The 12,602-nt window shown below is 45.6% G+C and overlaps 1 protein-coding gene across 1 annotated transcript; it reads right to left on the bottom strand.

The window, feature by feature from the left end:
• Window positions 1-1,019: 1,019 nt before the first annotated feature.
• LOC138721755 (protein mono-ADP-ribosyltransferase PARP12-like) lies at window positions 1,020-11,066 on the bottom strand. Its single transcript, XM_069859164.1, has 8 exons — window positions 10,902-11,066; window positions 9,550-9,685; window positions 8,961-9,081; window positions 7,763-7,853; window positions 6,452-6,527; window positions 5,588-5,718; window positions 2,288-2,439; window positions 1,020-1,870 (listed from the first exon to the last, which is right to left on the bottom strand). The coding sequence occupies exons 2-7, from the start codon at window positions 9,607-9,609 to the stop codon at window positions 2,418-2,420; spliced, it is 501 nt and encodes a 166-aa protein (XP_069715265.1). The 5' UTR covers window positions 9,610-9,685; window positions 10,902-11,066; the 3' UTR covers window positions 1,020-1,870; window positions 2,288-2,417.
• Window positions 11,067-12,602: the final 1,536 nt, after the last annotated feature.

Genomic DNA, 12,602 nt, shown 5'->3' with positions numbered 1-12,602 from the left:
CCACTCATGGCACAGACAACTTAGCCATTTTTGACTGCAATGAATTGCAAAAGCTTATACAGAAATAATTTTTTAAAATAAATAATTATTTTTTTATTTCATCCTGAGTGTTATCCCACTATCCACCAAGTTTCCTTGTCCAAGGTTTCTGCTATCCATCCCAGCCAGAGCACACACTGCTGAGCTGCTTCTCAATCACCTCTCCAGGCAGCAACAACTCAAAACAGACACCACCAGCTACAGTCTGCAGGGTGAGAAGGGAGGTGGCTGTGCCAGCAGCCACCCCTCACAATGCCCCTTTGCTTCACTGCTGCAAGCACTGGCTCTGCAGCCCCGGTGAGGCACTGCTGTGCACCCTCATTCAGTCCACCATGCCCCTATACTCAGTGCTGATGAGACCGCTCCTCGAATACTGTGTTCAGTTCTGGGCCCCTCACCACAAGAAGGATGTTGAGGCTCTGGAGCGAGTCCAGAGAAGAGCAACAAAGCTGGTGAAGGGGCTGGAGAACAGGCCTTATGAGGAGCGTCTGAGGGAAAAGGGGTTGTTTAGCCCGGAGAAGAGGCTGAGGGGAGACCTTATTGCTCTCTACAACTACCTGAAAGGAGGTTGTAGAGAGGAGGGAGCTGGCCCCTTCTCCCAAGTGTCAGGGGACAGCACGAGGGGGAATGGCCTCAAACTACACCAGGGGAGGTTCAGGCTGGACATCAGAAAAAATTTTTCACGGAAAGGGTCATTGGGCACTGGAACAGGCTGCCCAGGAAGGTGGTTGAGTCACCATTCCTCGAGGTACCAGTCCAGGTAGATGAGGTGCTCAGGGACATGATTTAGTGGCAGATAGGAATGGTTGGACTCGATGATCCAAGAGGTTTTGTCCAGTCCAGTGATTCTATGAATTTTTCACAGTTAATATCATGCTGTGGTAGCGATCCAACATCAGCAGGTGCAGTATCCCTGATTCTTGTGACCTAAACCTAATGGGGACAGAGCGAGAACAGGGCATCATGGGGACAGGAAAACTTAACATAAAGAACAAGGTTGAGAAGACCTGTCAGCAAAGCCACCAGGAAACAAAGCAAAGTTCATTGCCAGCATTAATTACAAAGACTCCAGAACTGAGAAGCTTCCTGCCATTTACTAGAAGGACAGGCAACGACTACTGTTTTGTGCACCATGATCTAGTTCCTTTCACCTTTCCTCCTTCGGCATGCTCGATCCAGACCCAGTTTGGTACATCAGCACCATCATGGGCAGTAGTCATTCCTAAGCGACGGTGTCAGCAGATCAAGTTACTTGTATACTCTGCAGTGCTGCTTTCAGCTGCAGAAGGTGTCATTGCATCAGGGCATGCAAGGCAGATACATCCTCATCTCAGGCAAGAAATAAGGTGGAAATTAAAGTTTAGCACTTTCTGCTGGCAAAAGAATAGCCTCTATCAAAATACTATGCCCCAAAATCTGTCAGGGGTTTGGTATTAGTTTGTTACATTACAAAGTGTTCTAAAGCTACTACTTAAATTGAACAAACATTAAAAAAGATGCACGAAAGCACAATTTATTCAGTGTAAATTCAAAGGAGCTTCTGCCATTTGTTACAGTATCGTACATTGGGTCTTACTGCTGTACTCCAAGATATAGGCAGGATAAATCTGGTGCTTCTCAAAGATGACAAAGATGGAAGGGTCCGTTGGATTATTCACACAGCTGTCATAAAGTCTGTTTGAATTGGAGCATCTGGGTGGAGGGCGAGAGTATTCAGAGTCTCCCTCAACAAAATCTCCAACAAGAACATGAGCTACAAACATGATGTGGACACCATAGGGAGAAGAACAGAACTGGTGAGCATAGCTGGCATCTCTGGCAAAGTAGCTTCCTAGGGACCAGCAAAAGCCACAGATAAATCAATATATCAGCCAAAGAACAAGCATCAGCATTTCAGCAGCCAGCAATTCAAAAACCCCAGGTAGCTCTACATGCATACTCAGGAGGCTGGTTTAACTTAAAGCATTGACAGACTAGCCGTATTTTGCCATCAACCTCCTTTTCCTGTCCAAAAGCTTTACTGAACAGCAAGTACCTCAGGCAAAGATAGATGTTTTTATCCCCTGCTAAAAAGGGGGATGGTCTTAATGACGTATGCAGTGATGGAGAGGCACACAGATGACAGTGCCCTAATGGCAGGACTGCGGAGGTCAGGGACAGTCAGCCACCATTCACCCACCCATCGGCCTAGGCAAGATCTGTAGCTCATGATGCTACAGCCCCTGAACGCACAATTCTGCAGTTGTACCTTTTCCATACATTGTTCCATGAATCCCACAGATCCTCCAGTCAAAATTCTGTTCACAGATGGCAGACACGTGTAACAGATCTGTCCCATGGAACAGGAGTCGCTCATCGACCGGTTTTGATTCATTGAGCTACTTCATCTGCTCCTTTTGCCTAGGGAAAAAAAAAAAATAAACATTGCCCTGATTCAAACAAAAACAATTTCACAGAATCACTAGGTGGGAAAAGAACTCTTGGATCATAAAGCCGAACCATTCCCATCTGCCACTAAACCATGTCCCTGAGCATCTCATCCACCCATCTTTTAAACACCTCCAGGGATGGTGACTCGATCACCTTCCTGTGCAGCTTCTGCCAGTGCCCAATGACCCTTTCCGTGAAAAATTTTTTTCTGATATCCAGCCTGAACCTCCCCTGGCGGAGCTTGGGGCCATTCCCTCTTGTCCTGTACCCTGTCACTTGGGAGAAGAGGCCAGCTCCCTCTTCTCTACAACCTCCTTTCAGGTAATTGTAGACAGCAATAAGGTCTCCCCTCAGCCTCCTCTTCTCCAGGCTAAACAACCCCAGCTCTCTCAGCCACTCCTCATAAGACTTGTTCTCCAGCCCCATCACCAGCTTTGTTGCTCTTCTCTGGACTCGCTCCAGAGCCTCAACATCCTTCCTGTAGCAAGAGGCCCAGAACTGAACACATTATTCGAGAAGCGGTCTCACCAGTGCTGAGTACAGGGGCAGAATAACTTCCCTGGACCTACTGACCATGCCGTTTCTGATACAAGCCAAGATGCCATTGGCCTTCTTGGCCACCTGGGCACACTGCTGGCCTCTTCTCCCAAGTGACAGGGGACAGGACAAGAGGGAATGGCCTCAAGCTCTGCCAGGGGAGGTTCAGTCTTGACATCAGGAAAAAATATTCCACAGAAAGGGCCGTTGGGCACTGGAACAGGCTGCCTAGGGAGGTGGTTGAATGACCATCCCTGGAGGTGTTTAAAAGATGGGTAGATGAGGTGCTTAGGGACATGGTTTAGTGATTGATGGGAATGGTTGGACTTCATGATCCAGTGGGTCCTTTCCAACCTAGTGATTCTATGATTCTATGATTCGATTCTATGATTCTATGTTCAGTTCGCTGTCAACCAACACCCCCAGGTCCTTCTCTTCCAGGCAGCTTCCTAGCCACTCTTCTCCTAGTCTGTAGCACTGCACAGGGTTGTTGTGCCCCAAGTGCAGGACCCGGCATTTGGCGTTGTTTAACCTCATACCACCGGTCTCAGCCCCGCAGTCCAGCCTGTTCAGATCCCTTTGCAGAGCCTCCCTACCCTCCAACAGGTTGACACTTCCACCCAGCGTAGTGTCATCCGCAAACTTACTTAGGGTGCACTCGATGCCTTCATCCAGGTCATTGATAAAGACATTGAACAGGGCTGGACCCAGCACTGAGCCCTGGGGAACCCCACTTGTCACTGGCCTCCAGCTGGATTTCACACCATTTCCCACCACTCTCTGGGCCCAGCCATCCAACCAGTTTTCCACCCAGGAGAGTGTGCGCCTGTCCAGGCCAGAGGCTGACAGTCTCTCAAGCAGAATGCTGTGAGAAACTGTGTCAAAGGCTTTACTGAAGTCCAGGAAGACCACATCCACAGCCTTTCCCTCATCCAGTAGTCGAGTCACTTTATCATAGAAGGCGATCAGGTTAGTTTGACAAGACCTGTCTTTCATGAGCCCGTGTTGACTGGGCCCGATCACCCGGTTCTCTTGCATGTGCTTCATGATAGCACTCAAGATCACCTGTTCCATGACTTTCCCTGGCACTGAGGTCAGACTGACAGGCCTGTAGTTCCCTGGATCCTCCCTCCGACCCTTCCTGTTGATGGGTGTAATACCAGCCAGCCTTCAGTCATTTCCTAACCCAGCTCCTCCTGTTTTGGGGCCATGAAGGAACAGCGGCACAAACCACTCTCAGTGGGTTTATTGCCTGCTATGTACTTCTGTACCCTGCTGCACAGCTGGCTCCTTCCTGAAAAACAAAAAGTTCTCAGCATTGCTATGGACAGTGTCACCCACAACTTCATACCACATGAGAGAGTGAAGTGACAAACATCTCTCAACTGGGAATTGGTCAGTTCCCAGGTCATATAAATCCTGAATGCATAAATATGGTTATAAAACTGAGTTGTATGAAGCCACAGTGAAGATTATGTGCCAGGTTCTGCACTTCAGTCACAACAGCCCCATGCAGCAGTACAGGCTTGGGGAAGAGTGGCTGGAAAGTTGCCCAGAGGAAAAGAACCTGGAGGTGTTGGTTGACAGCCAACTGAATATGAGCCAGCAGTGTGCCCAGGTGGCCAAGAGGACCAACAGCATCCTGACTTGTATCAGAAATGGTGCGGCCAAAAGGACTAGGGAACTGATCCTTCCCCTGTACTTGGTACTGGTGTGGCCACACCTCGAATACTGTGTGCAGTTTTGGGCCCCTCACTACAAGAAAGACATTGAGGTGCTGGAGAGTTTCCAGAGGAGGGCAACAAAGCTGGTGAAAGTTGTGGAGCACAAGTCTTATGAAGAGCAGCTGAGGGGAACTGGGATTGTTTAGCCTGGAGGAGGCTAAGGTGAGACCTTATCGCTCTCTACAACTACCTGAAAGGAGGTTGTAGCAAGGTGGGTATTGGTCTTTTCTCCCAAGTGACAATATATATGACAAGAGGAAATGGCCTCAAGTGGCACCAGGGGAGATATATATTGAATATTAGGAAAATTTCTTTCCTGAAAGAGTGAGGAAACGTTGGAACAGGCTACCCAGGGAAGTGGTGGAATTACCATCACTGGAGGTGTTTAGATAACATATAGATGTGGCACCTGGGGACATGGTTTAGTAGGCATGGTGGTGTTGGGCTGACAACTGGACCAAATGATTGTAGAGGTTTTTCTCAAATCTTAATGATTCTAAGATTATATAATCTCTATCTCTATATTTATCACAGGAAAAGTCCTAATTTTTAGAAAAATCCAATGTGCAAGGGGCAAAGAAACAAAAAGAATAAATTTGAGATAGCACAGCTCAGTCATGGTGAAGGAAAAGAACTTTCTTTTTGAATAACACTAGCAAGAATCTAACATACAACCCTTTAGGTTATGTGATAAAAAGAGCACAGAGGCAACCTCCACAACCAAATCACCAGTGGTCTATAAAGCCCATTCCAACCCAAATGATCCTATGATTCTAACACAGACAGTGGATTACAACAGATCAGGAAATACCAGTCTTCTTCTCTTATCAGAATAATGGAATAAAATAGATACAAACCATTGAAAGACTTGCCAAAGTGTTGGGTTCTGTATCCTCTGCAGTCGGCGGATGACATAATTTTTCATCGTCTTCTCAAATAGATGCTTAATATTTATATATTCTATGGAACTCTCACTGACCTCTACCAACTGAAAATTTTAAGAATACCAAAAATAAGTTATCACCAACAGTAACAACTCCCAGTCCTTCCAAAGCACTCACCAACCATCAAAGGACAAGAGGAAAAGCCTTGTCACTAATATCACAGGCTTCTCCTTTCTTTACAGTTAACTATCCACTCCCCACCTTCATCCCTGCTCCCCATGTGGAAGCACAGGTGCTGACTGAGGGAGATGAATGCAATCCCATGTGAGTTTCCTTCAGAGGAAACCTCCACATCTAGATTATTTTTATTTCAGAGTAACCTAAAGACAAAATGCACAGCAATATTCAGCCTGGAGAAGAGTCTGACTTAACCTTAATTGGACACCCTAGCCCCTTCTAGCTCTTTCGCTATAGGGCTAAGCCCCAGTTTTACCACAGTAAATAACATTTTTGCCTCAATTAATGAAGGAAATACTACAACACTTCCTTAAGATGCAATTTGTCCAGTTTATCTGAGGATCAGGTGCCTTGGGAGAGTGCATAGGACTGGTCATTTTGGTAATGGCCAGAAGGACCTTTCTTATCCTGTGTGGTTTATGTAAGGGGTCTCAGAGAGCGACACAGGTCTATTCTGAATGTGATACTAGCAGTCTTGTTTCACCTCATAGTTGCTTATTTTATAAGGCACGTTTGAAAGCTGGAAACATCTCAAATGTCTGAGAAACATCAGTATAGGACAGAGTTTGCCCTATCCATTGGAAAGCTGTAAAGACCTACCTTAAACCCGATATCAGGAAGTGCAGACTGGTCCCACTGTTGAGGATAGACAGCATTTGATAGAGTCGTGTTTTGGCTGGAGAAAATAAAAAGGAGCGAGTCAGTTCATGATACTCCTGACCAAATGCCCCTTCCAGAGGATCCAGCCATTGGCTCTTTGGAAGCCTGCAGGCATCGCTGGGTTTTAATTTTTGTTTTACATTCTGCATAACTGTTCTCTCTTCCTACAGTTTAGACTTCTACACACGCCCTAATGGCACTAATGCATCTCTTGACAGGTCAGGGTATTGATAGGAGAGCTTCAAATGAGAAGTAACATGCTCCTAGCCCAGTGGTTTCTACAACTACTCCAGCTAACCCTCCACATGTACAGTTTGAACCTCCAGGAACATTGATCATGAGACCTTTCCCTCCACATAGCTACATTTCTCTAAATCCCTGGACAGATGGGTATCCTGCTTGTACCTGTCCCCAGGACCAAGCCTACCAGGAGGCTATGGGTGGACAGTTCTGCCCTGCAGGCACTAGTGTATCAGTCAATGCTAAACAATTTCCAGCACTAACACTCTCTCGGCATGCATGTTTTAACCCTGGCAATAAGAGCATTAGCACCCATACAGGAGCTAAGGTTTATTTTCTTTTTGAATCAATCTACCCTTAGTTGAACTAACTCTTAAACTGAGGCCTTGGCTTCAAATACCACTGTCTGCTGGTGAGTTTCTGAAGGAGAGAAGGCTTTTTAAAAGAAAAAAAAAAAGAAAACACAGTAGCACAACTAACTTTTGCAGCAAATGTTCAAATTCTCACAAGTTGAACTTCTTTTAAAAAAAGCCATAAAATAGGGTATCCCAGGTGAGTGCATTCAGTTCACTTCTTTTAGGGGTATTTGCTTCTGTGCCTTATTTTACCCTCAGCTTTCCAGGGGATGGCATCTCTCTGCTCTGCAGTTCTTGGGCATGGCATTCCCTTGTTCCTATTCTGTGTACAATTTAGTATTGTTGGGGCATAAATCAAGAATAAAACTTCCTGGCACAGTTGTGGCCCTATGTGGCCTTTCTCATGAACAAATCTGCTCCAGGGATCTCACAGCTGCCAGAGGCTGCCACCAGACGTCCCTCCAGCACACTTCACAGAAGTTTTGCATATTATACAAATACTGTGACCACAAAATTTGCTATTAAACCAGTCAGGAAAAGGTATCTAAAAATGAATTTAAGAGATCTAAGATTGAATTCTAAACAGGTAGGAGGAACTTCTTAGCAGAAAGGTGCTGTCACCTGGAGACATAATGAAATAATGAACATGTATTACCTTCTATGTGGTCTCTCTTCACACAACAGAGGTTTTTGCCGCCGTTCAACTTTTCTTTCAGTTTTATAGTCCAAATTTCTTTGGACCATGTCTTGAAAGAAAAACGCAATGACTCAATGATTAGATAATTTATCTTCCAGAGACACACTCTCAAGTGTTTAAAAAAAAAACAAAAAAAAGGAGGTAGCCCTGACTACCACATGGTGGTGATTTCTCTACCTTGCTGACTCCATTCCATAGTTTCAAACCATTCCCATTTGTGCTACCTCTGCCTGGAAATCTGTAAGGTCAACCACCTGCTGTAGCATGGGTTGTGAAGCTTGAAGACCACCAGCCACAAACTGCACCTGCATTCACATCCAGGCTGTCAGCTAGAGCAAATCACATCTAATGTTAGGCCTGTAGCAGGAAAGAGTTTTCAACAGGCTGGAGGCCATAAATCTAGCTTCCCCGGCAGTGTGGGATCGTTACATGGTGCTAAGAGGAAAGTCTGTCCTCTCTTCTTGGTCCTGTAACAATATCGCAGAGCACACGCTGTGTGACATAGCTAATTATCCATTGTTTCCTCCTTTAAACACCACTCTCTTTACTCATGCCAGGAAACAGTTTCAAAGTTTGGAAAGCTAACAGGAATTTTAAGATGGGCAAATAAATTAGAAACAGAAAAGCATTTCGCATTCTCCCATTCTCTCTCTGTGCAACCAGCCCTAAATTTTCCCTTGCCGCACCATGTGTTTTGTCTCCCCATAACTAGCTCATGAGGTGTCTACCACAGGCGCACTTCTTCACCATTAGACTTTTCAGAGGTTTGGGGTACTTTTCGTTCTTTCTCATTTCTTCTCTTTAGTTGTATAAACCAAATTGCATAAGCCAGATGCCATAAGGGGTTTGCTCTCAGCTCTGCTTCTGAGTATATAATATTGTCAGAGATGTTTTTTTGACTGTAGATGCACAAGTCGAGAAAATTGAGTGTGGCATCTCAAAACTGCACAGAAATGTACAGTTTCTGTACGGTGTACAAATGTACAGTTTCCATGTACAGAAATGTGCAGTGTTCAAGCATTGCTTGGAGAAAATTTACAGGAGGAAGAAGACCTGTTGAAAGAAATCCAGACACAGGGTGACAACTCTGCATAAAGGAGGCTACCTTAGAGCCAGCTGCACTGTGGAACGAAATTAAAACAAGGAGATACTTCACCTTCAAAGTCTAATATATACTTCTGAGAACCAGCTCTGAATAACACAACACCACTAGGGTCAGCTAGAAATTCCTTCTCCAGAATTTCAGATGTTACTGTGGCACGGCAGTGACGTGGATGCTATGGAAAGAATAAGAAAATTATACATATTTAAAGCCAGTCTTTTGTTCAGGTGACACCATGGGGAAATACCAGAGTTTCCCCAGGTCCCTATCACACAATGACATTTTAACTAAGTCTCTAAGGCTTCAAACATTTTTTTCCTTTGGGGTATCCCACAGAGAACAGCTGTTTGTAACAACAGCAACAAAGCAGCCTTCAGCTTGTGTGGTCAGCTTCAGTCAAAAGGCCCCTGTCATCTCTTGAACATGCACCCGTTTTCAAAGCCAACCCTTTGAAAGCTTTCACAGCAGCAGTGCTGCTTTTAGGGATAATTGATACGACAAACCCACCAGGGCATCAGAGCAGCATTGCAAGGGCACCCAGTGGTGCATGTGAAACACACCAGCTGCACAATAACATGTTCTAAATAACTCTCTGAAGATGGCTTAAAAAGAGCTTTTGGTATCAACAACAGATGGATCTCACCTCTTCCCCATACTCAATCCACTGCTTGGAATCGTCAAGCCAATACCAGCCATACGCCATTCCGGGAGCAGACGGGTGAGTCAGAAGATGCCACAGGCTCAGAAGAGCTGACCAACGTCTGGCTTCTTCCTTGGCCCTAATGTCAGAAAAGAAACCCAGATTAGAGTATGGGAGCTGTCAGACTATGTGATATCTTGGTCTGGTCTAACCACTTCTCAGAATAGGACACCCCCTCCAGCTGGGAACTGCAGATTTAGCCCAGAAATGAGGAACTGATGTGTGCACTTTTACAGAGCATGGTAAACATCACAAAAACGACCCTGTCCTCTCTGGTTTCAGATGAGGTCACTGTTTTTCTTTAAAATACATATCTTTCTAAAATATACATCATAAGAAAATACTACTTGACACAATAAACTCAACTCATTACATGAAGGCGAGTGCTGTCTCTTGGCTAACAGGAGTAAGATTTGGCTTCTAGGCAGTGTGTGATCAGCTGCAGAAGTCAGAGTACCTTCAGAAGGCACTGCTAGGTTCATCCCTCCCCTTAGTGTTCAGGAAACCAAAACTGCCACTCAGAGGTACTGTGCTGGGTGCAGGTGCCCAGGTGCTGGCAGCAGAGGGCTGCAGGGGTGGCATCTGTGAGAAGAGACAAGAGTTTTCCCCATGATGGACACAGCCAGCTAAACAGACCCATTGCAGGACACATGAACCTATCAGCCAAGGTGGTGGCGCCTCTGAGAAAGGTGCCCAGCAGCAAGAAGTGAGGAAAAAATGTGAGAGAAACAGCCTTGCAGCCAGCCAGGTTCAATGAAGAAGCAGGAGGAGGAGATGCTCCAGGCACTGGACCGTGATGAAGTAGATGGTCTACCTTCAACCTGTGGAGGATTGTGGTGGAGCAGATATCCACACTGCAGCCCACAGAGGACCTCATGCTGCAGCATGTAGACATACTCTGAAGGAAGCTGCAGTACATGGACAGAAGCGCATGCCAAAGCAGGCTTATCCTGAAGGACTGAAGCCAATGGAAAAGGAGCCATGATGGAGTATGGAAAATTTTTGAGGATGATAGAGTGGCAGAGGGCAACCCCTGTAGGCTGAGATCAACACCCATTTCCCATCCCCGCTTTGTCACTTCAGGGACAGGGGAGAAGTAGAAAAGTCAGGAATGAAGGTGTGAAGTTGAGACTGGAAGAAAGAGCGGTGGGGGGAAGGTGGTGTTCTAATTATTTTTTTTTTCTCACAATCCAAATCTATTTTAATTGACAATAAATTAACCTTCCGCAAGTCTGTTTTGGTAACCAGCAACTGGTAGCAGGCCAAATCCTTTGGGTGGGTGTGGAATCACTTACCAGCAGAGTGTCTGCTCTATGCTTTATACTGGACACACAGCACCTACAAAGAAAAGCAACTGAAACCATTAGCCATCAATAATTCAGATTCAGAGGATATTATTTTTCTTGCTGATGCACTTCAGTCTCCTTTGAATGTCCTCGTTTTGGACCCAGACAACATTTTTCTATTCTATTCTGCTCCTGCGTACTGTGGAGCACAGACACACTGTCAAGAGTTACCCACCTACCTGCCATGGAGTTAGCAAGGGTCTGCGGCTGAGCAACTCAGATCTGCCCGAAGAATTTGAACACAGTATTCAAATGGAACTGGAAACGATCATTTATTCGGCTCTGACACCCTTCATGCTTTGGCAGGGATCGTGGATATTCAGAGTAGGCTAATCAGAGGAAATCATTACAGAAGGAGCTCCCTGACAGAGCTGTTTACGGTACAGAGGTCCGTAAACAAAGGCTTGGCAGGCCCTGGACTGCCAAAACAAAAAGCGAAGAAGGACTCCAGTCTTCCCTGAAGCCTTAACTCTCAGTAACATCAACCAGGCCTATTCCTAGAAAAACACTCCCAAATAATTTTCTCTCAAGTCTCATTGCAGAAGATTCATGGGATCCAGTACTTCTGGCAGATTTTTTTTGGATGTAGCTGAACTTTCTCCTCTCTCTACACAGCCGTGTGTGGCTGCTGCTGCCACAGCAGAAGAATTTGAAATCTGTGGATAAGCAAATGTGGAATTCGAGAGGGTGGAGGGAAAACAGGGAGGAAAGCTGGGGAGCAGGGTGGAGTGATGTTTCCAGGCAGGTTTTCTCCCTCTCTCTCCACTCCATAGATGGATGCTAACCCCTGCTGGCTGCCCTGTCAAGACCCAGAGGTCCCAGTTTCACAGAACCATAGAATCATTAAGGTTAGAAAGGACCACTAAGATCATCCAATCCATCCCACCATTTTCCCTAACGCCATGAGCTTTTCAAAATATCCATTCTGCCCTACTTTCACTTTCACTTCCTAGTGTTTCTGCTCTTTGCAAAGGTTTTTTACTCACCAACAAACCCCAACTAGAAAGAAAAAGCGGTGAAACACTTAATAAAGCAGACAGAAATACTCCACTGGCAATGCAGGCAGTATCCTTCATCTTTTGCTGAAGATTTTGCTATCTGGTCTTGTGCAACTGAGAGATACCCTGCTATTCCACAGGAATAGCTTCCTACAAAGGAAATTTTATACATAAAAAAACAACCTCATGCCAACTTTTCTTTTATGAACTATCTCCTTACAAGGAAGAAAAGGTGAATTAATGAAAATATTAACACAGCTTATAGTATGACTGACTACAAACACGTATCGTTCCAGAAGGACATGAAGCCAAGTCCACAAAGCATGATAACCCCAGCTTCCTCAGTCTCTCGACCTCCCAGCTCAGTGGAACCCCAGGAAAGCTGTCAGAGTCTGGCACACGCTGCCTGCCTTACTCCTCTACTCACAGTCCTGCTGTCAGGCTGCCCAGCCACCACCCACAGAAGTTGAGGGTATCACCACATGCCCACCATGCCCTCTGAATCCTTATTCCACATAGAAAAGGTCTCCTGAGTGCAATCAGACCTTTGGAAATAAAATAAAACTGGCCTGTTCGAGATCCCAGTGAACTCCTTACTGCAGGTCTGGACTTTGTTGTTTCTCTCAGAGTCTTTCTCTGTGCAATGTCACAA

Source organism: Phaenicophaeus curvirostris, chromosome 1 (assembly GCF_032191515.1).
Source record: "Phaenicophaeus curvirostris isolate KB17595 chromosome 1, BPBGC_Pcur_1.0, whole genome shotgun sequence".
Lineage (NCBI taxonomy): Eukaryota > Metazoa > Chordata > Aves > Cuculiformes > Cuculidae > Phaenicophaeus > Phaenicophaeus curvirostris.
This window is presented reverse-complemented; position numbering and strand designations above follow the sequence as displayed.